Below are 12,090 nucleotides of genomic sequence, written 5' to 3' on the forward strand. Positions count from 1 at the left end.
CTTCTAGCCTTGTAGTTACTCTACAGGTGAGGCGTGTACAATGGTGTATACAATACGTAATATAAAGTACTGGGGAAATATACCCCTGTTAAGCTGATTTTAACAAATCGAGGCAGTCGAGTCCCTTCATTGAAAACACGAGAGGTCCTTCGATCATCATACGTTTTGCAATGTAAAGAAAACCTGACAAACTTTGCTTCACCCAAATTACAAAATGTGTTCTCCTTGTAAATATGTTGTAATACCAACCTCAGCATCCAGAGAGGAACAGCAGCTCTCTGTGTAATAACTATCGTTGGTTAAAAAAAAAGCAGAAATGTGAAACTAAATAGCGTCTCATGCACATATGACTGAATGATATTAAACACTCAAGTGATTTGAAGATACCTCGAACAAAAGAGCTGCAAAGCATTCAAACACTTTCCACGCGGAGGTCCGACAGCAGCTGGAACCCTTTGAGGAAACAGAACATTGGATTATATGGAAATGTTTAGCGGGTCAGAAAGGGGGGGGGGGTTGAGACTTTTATTCCCTAAGCTGCTGCCTCACCTGTTCCTCATCAGAGAATCGGGCACTGACGGACAAAGCAGCTTCCAGGATCCGACGCTTCAGATAAAATCAAACTGGAACGCTGAGCCTCACGGTTTACCGTTCAGGACAGTTCAGAGAGTTATAAATATAAAGATTAGACGGTCAGCCTGTAGCAGGAGATGAGCTGAGATCCCATCAACAGAAAAAGAACCAGTTACTCTGATATGTAACTACGGAAAACACAAAGCAGCTACGAACAAACACAGAACGACTACAAAGTCACAAGAAAACCAAAAACAGCTTGTTCTGTTTTCTCCAAGGTTTGCAGTTGCTGCTGGACCTCCACGTTTATTTGAATGATTTGGTCAACCTTGAGGCTCATCGTTCCAGTTTTGGTTTATCTGAATGGTCCCACTGGTTTCAGCAGCGTCCAGTTCACCTTTCAGGACAATTCAGAGTCCATTAATAAAGAGTTTAGACGGTCAGACTGAAGGGAAATGACTCGAGTTGACAGAATGTTGAGATCACATCAACAGAAAGTGTTACTCTGATATCTTCCTGCAAAGAGACACAAAGCAGCTGCTGATGAACAAAGACCGACCGCAAAGAGACACAAAGCAGCTGCTAATGAGCAAAGACCGACCGCAAAGAGACACAAAGCAGCTGATAGTGAACAAAGACCGACCGCAAAGAGACTCAAAGCAGCTGCTAATGAACAAATACCGACCGCAAAGAGACACAAAGCAGCTGCTAATGAACAAAGACCGACCGCAAAGAGACACAAAGCAGCTGCTGATGAACAAAGACCGACCGCAAAGAGACTCAAAGCAGCTGCTAATGAACAAATACCGACCGCAAAGAGACACAAAGCAGCTGATAGTGAACAAAGACCGACCGCAAAGAGACACAAAGCAGCTGCTGATGAACAAAGACCGACCGCAAAGAGACTCAAAGCAGCTGCTAATGAACAAATACCGACCGCAAAGAGACACAAAGCAGCTGATAGTGAACAAAGACCGACCGCAAAGAGACTCAAAGCAGCTGCTAATGAACAAATACCGACCGCAAAGAGACACAAAGCAGCTGCTAATGAACAAAGACCGACCGCAAAGAGACACAAAGCAGCTGCTAATGAACAAAGACCGACCGCAAAGAGACTCAAAGCAGCTGCTAATGAACAAAGACCGACCGCAAAGAGACTCAAAGCAGCTGCTAATGAACAAAGACCGACCGCAAAGAGACACAAAGCAGCTGCTAATGAACAAAGACCGACCGCAAAGAGACTCAAAGCAGCTGCTAATGAACAAAGACCGACCGCAAAGAGACACAAAGCAGCTGCTGATGAACAAATACCGACCGCAAAGAGACACAAAGCAGCTGATAGTGAACAAATACCGACCGCAAAGAGACTCAAAGCAGCTGATAGTGAACAAAGACCGACCGCAAAGAGACTCAAAGCAGCTGCTAATGAACAAATACCGACCGCAAAGAGACTCAAAGCAGCTGCTAATGAACAAATACCGACCGCAAAGAGACTCAAAGCAGCTGCTAATGAACAAATACCGACCGCAAAGAGACACAAAGCAGCTGCTAATGAGCAAAGACCGACCGCAAAGAGACTCAAAGCAGCTGCTAATGAACAAATACCGACCGCAAAGAGACACAAAGCAGCTGCTAATGAACAAAGACCGACCGCAAAGAGACTCAAAGCAGCTGATAGTGAACAAAGACCGACCGCAAAGAGACACAAAGCAGCTGCTAATGAACAAAGACCGACCGCAAAGAGACTCAAAGCAGCTGATAGTGAACAAAGACCGACCGCAAAGAGACTCAAAGCAGCTGCTAATGAACAAAGACCGACCGCAAAGAGACACAAAGCAGCTGATAGTGAACAAAGACCGACCGCAAAGAGACACAAAGCAGCTGCTAATGAACAAAGACCGACCGCAAAGAGACACAAAGCAGCTGCTAATGAACAAAGACCGACCGCAAAGAGACACAAAGCAGCTGATAGTGAACAAAGACCGACCGCAAAGAGACACAAAGCAGCTGCTAATGAACAAAGACCGACCGCAAAGAGACACAAAGCAGCTGCTAATGAGCAAAGACCGACCGCAAAGAGACTCAAAGCAGCTGCTAATGAACAAATACCGACCGCAAAGAGACACAAAGCAGCTGCTAATGAACAAAGACCGACCGCAAAGAGACACAAAGCAGCTGATAGTGAACAAAGACCGACCGCAAAGAGACACAAAGCAGCTGCTAATGAACAAATACCGACCGCAAAGAGACACAAAGCAGCTGCTAATGAACAAAGACCGACCGCAAAGAGACACAAAGCAGCTGCTAATGAACAAAGACCGACCGCAAAGAGACTCAAAGCAGCTGCTAATGAACAAAGACCGACCGCAAAGAGACTCAAAGCAGCTGCTAATGAACAAAGACCGACCGCAAAGAGACACAAAGCAGCTGCTAATGAACAAAGACCGACCGCAAAGAGACTCAAAGCAGCTGCTAATGAACAAATACCGACCGCAAAGAGACACAAAGCAGCTGATAGTGAACAAAGACCGACCGCAAAGAGACTCAAAGCAGCTGCTAATGAGCAAAGACCGACCGCAAAGAGACACAAAGCAGCTGATAGTGAACAAAGACCGACCGCAAAGAGACTCAAAGCAGCTGCTAATGAACAAAGACCGACCGCAAAGAGACTCAAAGCAGCTGATAGTGAACAAAGACCGACCGCAAAGAGACACAAAGCAGCTGCTAATGAACAAATACCGACCGCAAAGAGACACAAAGCAGCTGCTGATGAGCAAAGACCGACCGCAAAGAGACACAAAGCAGCTGCTAGTGAACAAAGACCGACCGCAAAGAGACTCAAAGCAGCTGCTAATGAACAAATACCGACCGCAAAGAGACACAAAGCAGCTGCTAATGAACAAAGACCGACCGCAAAGAGACTCAAAGCAGCTGATAGTGAACAAAGACCGACCGCAAAGAGACACAAAGCAGCTGATAGTGAACAAAGACCGACCGCAAAGAGACTCAAAGCAGCTGCTAATGAACAAAGACCGACCGCAAAGAGACACAAAGCAGCTGCTAATGAACAAATACCGACCGCAAAGAGACACAAAGCAGCTGCTAATGAACAAAGACCGACCGCAAAGAGACTCAAAGCAGCTGCTAATGAACAAAGACCGACCGCAAAGAGACTCAAAGCAGCTGCTAATGAACAAAGACCGACCGCAAAGAGACACAAAGCAGCTGCTGATGAACAAAGACCGACCGCAAAGAGACACAAAGCAGCTGCTGATGAACAAAGACCGACCGCAAAGAGACACAAAGCAGCTGCTGATGAACAAAGACCGACCGCAAAGAGACACAAAGCAGCTGATAGTGAACAAAGACCGACCGCAAAGAGACTCAAAGCAGCTGCTAATGAACAAATACCGACCGCAAAGAGACTCAAAGCAGCTGCTAATGAACAAATACCGACCGCAAAGAGACACAAAGCAGCTGCTAATGAGCAAAGACCGACCGCAAAGAGACTCAAAGCAGCTGCTAATGAGCAAAGACCGACCGCAAAGAGACTCAAAGCAGCTGATAGTGAACAAAGACCGACCGCAAAGAGACTCAAAGCAGCTGCTAATGAACAAATACCGACCGCAAAGAGACTCAAAGCAGCTGCTAATGAACAAATACCGACCGCAAAGAGACACAAAGCAGCTGCTAATGAACAAAGACCGACCGCAAAGAGACACAAAGCAGCTGCTAATGAACAAAGACCGACCGCAAAGAGACTCAAAGCAGCTGCTAATGAACAAAGACCGACCGCAAAGAGACACAAAGCAGCTGCTGATGAACAAAGACCGACCGCAAAGAGACACAAAGCAGCTGATAGTGAACAAAGACCGACCGCAAAGAGACTCAAAGCAGCTGCTAATGAACAAATACCGACCGCAAAGAGACACAAAGCAGCTGCTAATGAACAAAGACCGACCGCAAAGAGACACAAAGCAGCTGCTAATGAACAAAGACCGACCGCAAAGAGACTCAAAGCAGCTGCTAATGAACAAAGACCGACCGCAAAGAGACTCAAAGCAGCTGCTAATGAACAAAGACCGACCGCAAAGAGACACAAAGCAGCTGCTAATGAACAAAGACCGACCGCAAAGAGACTCAATGCAGCTGCTAATGAACAAAGACCGACCGCAAAGAGACTCAAAGCAGCTGATAGTGAACAAAGACCGACCGCAAAGAGACTCAAAGCAGCTGCTAATGAGCAAATACCGACCGCAAAGAGACACAAAGCAGCTGCTAATGAGCAAAGACCGACCGCAAAGAGACTCAAAGCAGCTGATAGTGAACAAAGACCGACCGCAAAGAGACTCAAAGCAGCTGCTAATGAACAAAGACCGACCGCAAAGAGACACAAAGCAGCTGCTAATGAACAAAGACCGACCGCAAAGAGACTCAAAGCAGCTGCTAATGAACAAAGACCGACCGCAAAGAGACTCAAAGCAGCTGCTAATGAACAAAGACCGACCGCAAAGAGACTCAAAGCAGCTGCTAATGAACAAAGACCGACCGCAAAGAGACACAAAGCAGCTGCTAATGAGCAAAGACCGACCGCAAAGAGACTCAAAGCAGCTGATAGTGAACAAAGACCGACCGCAAAGAGACTCAAAGCAGCTGCTAATGAACAAAGACCGACCGCAAAGAGACACAAAGCAGCTGCTAATGAACAAAGACCGACCGCAAAGAGACTCAAAGCAGCTGCTAATGAACAAAGACCGACCGCAAAGAGACACAAAGCAGCTGCTAATGAACAAATACCGACCGCAAAGAGACACAAAGCAGCTGATAGTGAACAAAGACCGACCGCAAAGAGACACAAAGCAGCTGATAGTGAACAAAGACCGACCGCAAAGAGACTCAAAGCAGCTGCTAATGAACAAAGACCGACCGCAAAGAGACACAAAGCAGCTGCTAATGAACAAAGACCGACCGCAAAGAGACTCAAAGCAGCTGCTAATGAACAAATACCGACCGCAAAGAGACACAAAGCAGCTGCTAATGAACAAAGACCGACCGCAAAGAGACTCAAAGCAGCTGCTAATGAACAAAGACCGACCGCAAAGAGACTCAAAGCAGCTGCTAATGAACAAAGACCGACCGCAAAGAGACACAAAGCAGCTGCTGATGAACAAAGACCGACCGCAAAGAGACACAAAGCAGCTGCTGATGAACAAAGACCGACCGCAAAGAGACTCAAAGCAGCTGCTAATGAACAAAGACCGACCGCAAAGAGACACAAAGCAGCTGATAGTGAACAAAGACCGACCGCAAAGAGACACAAAGCAGCTGCTGATGAACAAAGACCGACCGCAAAGAGACACAAAGCAGCTGCTGATGAACAAAGACCGACCGCAAAGAGACACAAAGCAGCTGCTGATGAACAAAGACCGACCGCAAAGAGACTCAAAGCAGCTGCTAATGAACAAAGACCGACCGCAAAGAGACTCAAAGCAGCTGCTAATGAACAAAGACCGACCGCAAAGAGACACAAAGCAGCTGCTGATGAACAAAGACCGACCGCAAAGAGACACAAAGCAGCTGCTGATGAACAAAGACCGACCGCAAAGAGACACAAAGCAGCTGCTAATGAGCAAAGACCGACCGCAAAGAGACTCAAAGCAGCTGCTAATGAACAAATACCGACCGCAAAGAGACACAAAGCAGCTGCTGATGAACAAAGACCGACCGCAAAGAGACACAAAGCAGCTGCTGATGAACAAAGACCGACCGCAAAGAGACACAAAGCAGCTGATAGTGAACAAAGACCGACCGCAAAGAGACTCAAAGCAGCTGCTAATGAACAAATACCGACCGCAAAGAGACACAAAGCAGCTGATAGTGAACAAAGACCGACCGCAAAGAGACTCAAAGCAGCTGCTAATGAACAAAGACCGACCGCAAAGAGACACAAAGCAGCTGCTAATGAACAAAGACCGACCGCAAAGAGACTCAAAGCAGCTGCTAATGAACAAAGACCGACCGCAAAGAGACTCAAAGCAGCTGCTAATGAACAAAGACCGACCGCAAAGAGACACAAAGCAGCTGCTAATGAACAAAGACCGACCGCAAAGAGACTCAAAGCAGCTGCTAATGAACAAAGACCGACCGCAAAGAGACTCAAAGCAGCTGATAGTGAACAAAGACCGACCGCAAAGAGACTCAAAGCAGCTGATAGTGAACAAATACCGACCGCAAAGAGACACAAAGCAGCTGCTAATGAGCAAAGACCGACCGCAAAGAGACTCAAAGCAGCTGCTAATGAGCAAATACCGACCGCAAAGAGACACAAAGCAGCTGATAGTGAACAAAGACCGACCGCAAAGAGACTCAAAGCAGCTGCTAATGAGCAAATACCGACCGCAAAGAGACACAAAGCAGCTGCTAATGAACAAAGACCGACCGCAAAGAGACTCAAAGCAGCTGCTAATGAACAAAGACCGACCGCAAAGAGACTCAAAGCAGCTGATAGTGAACAAAGACCGACCGCAAAGAGACTCAAAGCAGCTGCTAATGAGCAAATACCGACCGCAAAGAGACACAAAGCAGCTGCTAATGAACAAAGACCGACCGCAAAGAGACTCAAAGCAGCTGCTAATGAACAAATACCGACCGCAAAGAGACACAAAGCAGCTGCTGATGAGCAAAGACCGACCGCAAAGAGACACAAAGCAGCTGCTAGTGAACAAAGACCGACCGCAAAGAGACTCAAAGCAGCTGCTAATGAACAAATACCGGCCGCAAAGAGACACAAAGCAGCTGCTAATGAACAAAGACCGACCGCAAAGAGACTCAAAGCAGCTGCTAATGAACAAAGACCGACCGCAAAGAGACACAAAGCAGCTGCTAATGAACAAATACCGACCGCAAAGAGACACAAAGCAGCTGATAGTGAACAAAGACCGACCGCAAAGAGACACAAAGCAGCTGATAGTGAACAAAGACCGACCGCAAAGAGACTCAAAGCAGCTGCTAATGAACAAAGACCGACCGCAAAGAGACACAAAGCAGCTGCTAATGAACAAAGACCGACCGCAAAGAGACTCAAAGCAGCTGCTAATGAACAAAGACCGACCGCAAAGAGACTCAAAGCAGCTGCTAATGAACAAAGACCGACCGCAAAGAGACACAAAGCAGCTGATAGTGAACAAAGACCGACCGCAAAGAGACACAAAGCAGCTGCTAATGAACAAAGACCGACCGCAAAGAGACACAAAGCAGCTGATAGTGAACAAAGACCGACCGCAAAGAGACACAAAGCAGCTGCTAATGAACAAAGACCGACCGCAAAGAGACACAAAGCAGCTGCTAATGAACAAAGACCGACCGCAAAGAGACTCAAAGCAGCTGCTAATGAACAAAGACCGACCGCAAAGAGACACAAAGCAGCTGCTGATGAACAAAGACCGACCGCAAAGAGACACAAAGCAGCTGCTGATGAACAAAGACCGACCGCAAAGAGACACAAAGCAGCTGCTGATGAACAAAGACCGACCGCAAAGAGACACAAAGCAGCTGCTGATGAACAAAGACCGACCGCAAAGAGACACAAAGCAGCTGCTAATGAACAAAGACCGACCGCAAAGAGACACAAAGCAGCTGATAGTGAACAAAGACCGACCGCAAAGAGACTCAAAGCAGCTGATAGTGAACAAATACCGACCGCAAAGAGACACAAAGCAGCTGCTAATGAGCAAAGACCGACCGCAAAGAGACTCAAAGCAGCTGCTAATGAACAAATACCGACCGCAAAGAGACACAAAGCAGCTGCTAATGAACAAAGACCGACCGCAAAGAGACTCAAAGCAGCTGCTAATGAGCAAAGACCGACCGCAAAGAGACTCAAAGCAGCTGATAGTGAACAAAGACCGACCGCAAAGAGACACAAAGCAGCTGCTGATGAACAAATACCGACCGCAAAGAGACACAAAGCAGCTGATAGTGAACAAAGACCGACCGCAAAGAGACACAAAGCAGCTGATAGTGAACAAATACCGACCGCAAAGAGACTCAAAGCAGCTGATAGTGAACAAAGACCGACCGCAAAGAGACACAAAGCAGCTGCTGATGAACAAAGACCGACCGCAAAGAGACACAAAGCAGCTGCTAATGAACAAAGACCGACCGCAAAGAGACACAAACACCACAGATATAACAACACCACGACAATTAAGGATAACCACGGCGCGGCGGTGCGCCCACAGGAAGTCCACACTGATTCCTCACACTGATGTGTTTCTGCAGGACGGTGCCTGCGGAGGACAAGTCCTTCGCAGTGGGGGTGCAGTACATGCTGTTCAGAGTGCTCGGTGAGTAATGACTTCCTCTGCCCTTTGAGCAAGGCACACACCAGGTCTGAGGTTAAACTCTGAGACCTTCATTCACTGACCTCAGATCTGTCAATACAGCAGCGTATGCATTTAAAACATGTTCGTAATGAGAGGGAAGTCTTTGTATTCATGCTAATAAAAAACTATTCCAGCTCTGCTTTATATGGACGGATAAATAGCTATAATACACATTCTGGTGGAGTTTTCTGAACATATGGACATAGTTTGAACCGTCTATAAGGAAAGAAATAACCCTTAATTATAGACTTATAAATATTACTTTAAATATTTTAAACTATATAACTGTCATAGTCAGCTTCTCATGTTTGATGTTTTGTTATGGTAAATAATATGTGTGATATCTCCTGTATAGATAGATGTTAATACATATACTGTATAACTTGTGTGTGTGCGTGTGTGTGCGTGCGTGCGTGCGTGTGTGTGTGTGTGTGTGTGTGTGTGTGTGTGTGTGTGTGTGTGTGTGTGTGTGTGTGTGTGTGTGTGTGTGTGTGTGTGTGTGTGTGTGTGTGTGTGTGTGTGTGTGTGTGTGTGTGTGTGTGTGTGTGTGTGTGTGTGTGTGTGTGTGTGTGTGTGTGCGCGTGTGTGTGTGTCTGCAGCGTTCATGCCCGGCCCGGTGTTGTACGGCAGCGTCATCGACAGTACCTGCATCTCGTGGGGCAGGAAGGACGACAAGAAGACTTCCTGTCAGTACTACGACCTGGACCACTTCAGGCAGAGGTCAGCAACATTTCTATTATATTTTTTCTATATTTAAATCTTCTATATTTATTTTTTTCATCATAAATCTTTTTAATTTTTATACAAATATTTACATTTTTTTTACATTTATATATTTCTTTATATATTTTTCATTTTTTATAACATTTTTTATAATTTAATTTATTTTTTATGTTGTGAAGCCATGATAGGACAGTTGAGACGTGGGTGTATTCGCCTCGTCTTTTGATAAGTACTGAGTGAGCGTGTACTTCTGACAAACAGGCCGACAGACTAAAAACACGACCTCCTTGGCGGAATGAAGAGCTTCTGGTTTACTCAGCAGCTCGGTCTGGAAGATTCTTGAGGTTTCGCACCCTCTAGAGATCCTGACGTTAGGCTGGAGTCCTGGCTCAGATCTGCTAAAAATATAAATAGGTTCTTCCTTAGTCTCTGCTTCACACTTCCACCAAGTTTGTGATATTGGGCTATATAAATAAACATTGATTGATTGATTGATTGATTGATTGATTGATTGATTGATTGATTGATTGATTGATTGATTGATTGATTGATTGATTGATGGTTTGATTAAAATATGTCCAGTAGTTTAATAATCAGGCTTTTTAAAACCAAAGTTTAAAATGTTTTTACATCGTGTTTGAGAGTTTTTCAGTTCGGCTACAAGTATGGTTTTATGTGTGTGTGTGTGTGTGTGTGTGTGTGTGTGTGTGTGTGTGTGTGTGTGTGTGTGTGTGTGTGTGTGTGTGTGTGTGTGTGTGTGTGTGTGTGTGTGTGTGTGTGTGTGTGTGTGTGTGTGTGTGTGTGTGTGTGTGTGTGTGTGTGTGTGTGTGTGTGTGTGTGTGTGTGTGTGTGTGTGTGTGTGTGTGTGCGTGTGTGTGTGTGTAGGTTTCTGGGTCTGCAGGTGGTGTTTGTGTGCGGCGCGCTGCTCTGCTTCCTGCTGACCGTCGTGGTCCTGCGCCGGAGGGCCCGGCAGCTGGAGACGGAGGGTGAAGGCGTGAAGGGAGGGTATGCGATGGTGAGCGCTTCGTCTAAAGAGAAGGCGCTGGAGGGCATCAAAACCTAAAGACACACAGCGAGAGGAAGCAGGGAAATAAAGACGCTGAACGAAGCAGAACAAGAGTTCAAAGACAATGCTAACGTGGAAGCTGCTACGCTAGCTAAGCTGCTACGCTAGCTAAGCTGCAGTGCATGTAAAGGATCTGTCGGCCTGTATAATCAGACTCTAACGCTCACACTCCAGTGGATCTACATAAGCTGATCAATGTATTGGGACAAAGACGATGTATTAACCTCTCCCGCTCGTTTTACTCACGGATATAATCTCTTTATATTTGCTTTTCTGGGTTTTCAAGTTCAGCTTTTAGTTTATTTTAACTCCTCCAAGACTCAAGTTACTTCAGTCGGGCTCTTGGTGTTGAGGTGGTTGCACCAAACTTTTCTAAGCCTCCATAAAGAAAGCAGCGGATCTCCTTCCAAATCTCCTTGTTCTGTGCACGGTCCGGCGCCCTCACTGGAGGCTCGGCCATTCAGCCAGAGCCTCAAATGTCCTGCGTCTCAGTGGTGGATGCTAACCGCTGTTATAGCATCGCTGTGAAGCTAGCCGTGCTAACCCCGCAGAGTGGATCTCCATCCGGAGCACTTACACAATGACTTGCTTCTGACAGCTCCGAAAAAGATGCCGCATATTTTTTTAAACAGTCAATGTTTCTGTAAATATTTGTTTGTTTGTATACGAAATGAAACGTCATAAGGGTATTTCTTTCTACATGGTTCAGAAAGCTATCTTGTTTACACAACATGAGTGTGATAAACAAGTACACATGAACCCTCTGTCTGTGAAGGAAGACACATGGAAGCACTCTTACTGTTCTGGACGGGGAACGGGATAGAAATGATATTGATGTGATTCTTCAACTGTCCTTATTTTAGTCAAAACTTTTATTTTTTTATTTTTTCCATTGGACATTGAAGCATGCATAGATTTTAGTTTGATCATTTTATAAATATATAATAACTGTTGATTTCTCAGAGTGTCTGGTGATCGTTGAAGACTCAAGTTTGTATTGACATGTCTGGTTTTAATCCGCTCCACTTCTAAACTCTGAAATTCACTTTCAAAGCTATTTTTGTATTAATCTGAAGCTGTGAAACATGTTGTCTGAGGGATTTTTAATAAACTTAAAAAATGGATGTTTCTTCACTTTCACATGTGTGTGGCCCCCGTGCAGTCGCTCTGAGGACCCCAGCTCTATGTCCTATAGATGAGCAGAATATCTCCGTCATATAAAGGTACCCTGTACAATTCTCATACTCGTTATATCTGTTTTAAATACCGAATGGCGATATGGTGCCCCGTGTGAGGCCATTGGAACAGCGTCTCCATGGAAAAGTCCTGGTCCGTTCATCACGA

At 45.7% G+C, this 12,090-nt stretch overlaps 1 protein-coding gene across 2 annotated transcripts in view; it reads left to right on the top strand.

Annotated features, from left to right (window-relative positions):
- slco2b1 (solute carrier organic anion transporter family, member 2B1) overlaps positions 1-11,870 on the top strand; it is a 37,732-nt gene extending 25,862 nt beyond the window's left edge. For both annotated transcript variants that reach the window (XM_034098745.1, XM_034098747.1), the window contains exons 13-15: positions 8,854-8,918; positions 9,557-9,677; positions 10,566-11,870. In XM_034098745.1, coding sequence (XP_033954636.1) covers positions 8,854-8,918; positions 9,557-9,677; positions 10,566-10,743 — 364 coding nt within the window. In that variant the 3' untranslated portion in view covers positions 10,744-11,870. The remainder of the gene's footprint in view (positions 1-8,853; positions 8,919-9,556; positions 9,678-10,565) is intronic.
- The last annotated feature ends 220 nt before the right edge of the window (positions 11,871-12,090 follow it).

This window comes from Pseudochaenichthys georgianus, chromosome 14, assembly GCF_902827115.2.
Source record: "Pseudochaenichthys georgianus chromosome 14, fPseGeo1.2, whole genome shotgun sequence".
Classification (NCBI taxonomy): domain Eukaryota; kingdom Metazoa; phylum Chordata; class Actinopteri; order Perciformes; family Channichthyidae; genus Pseudochaenichthys; species Pseudochaenichthys georgianus.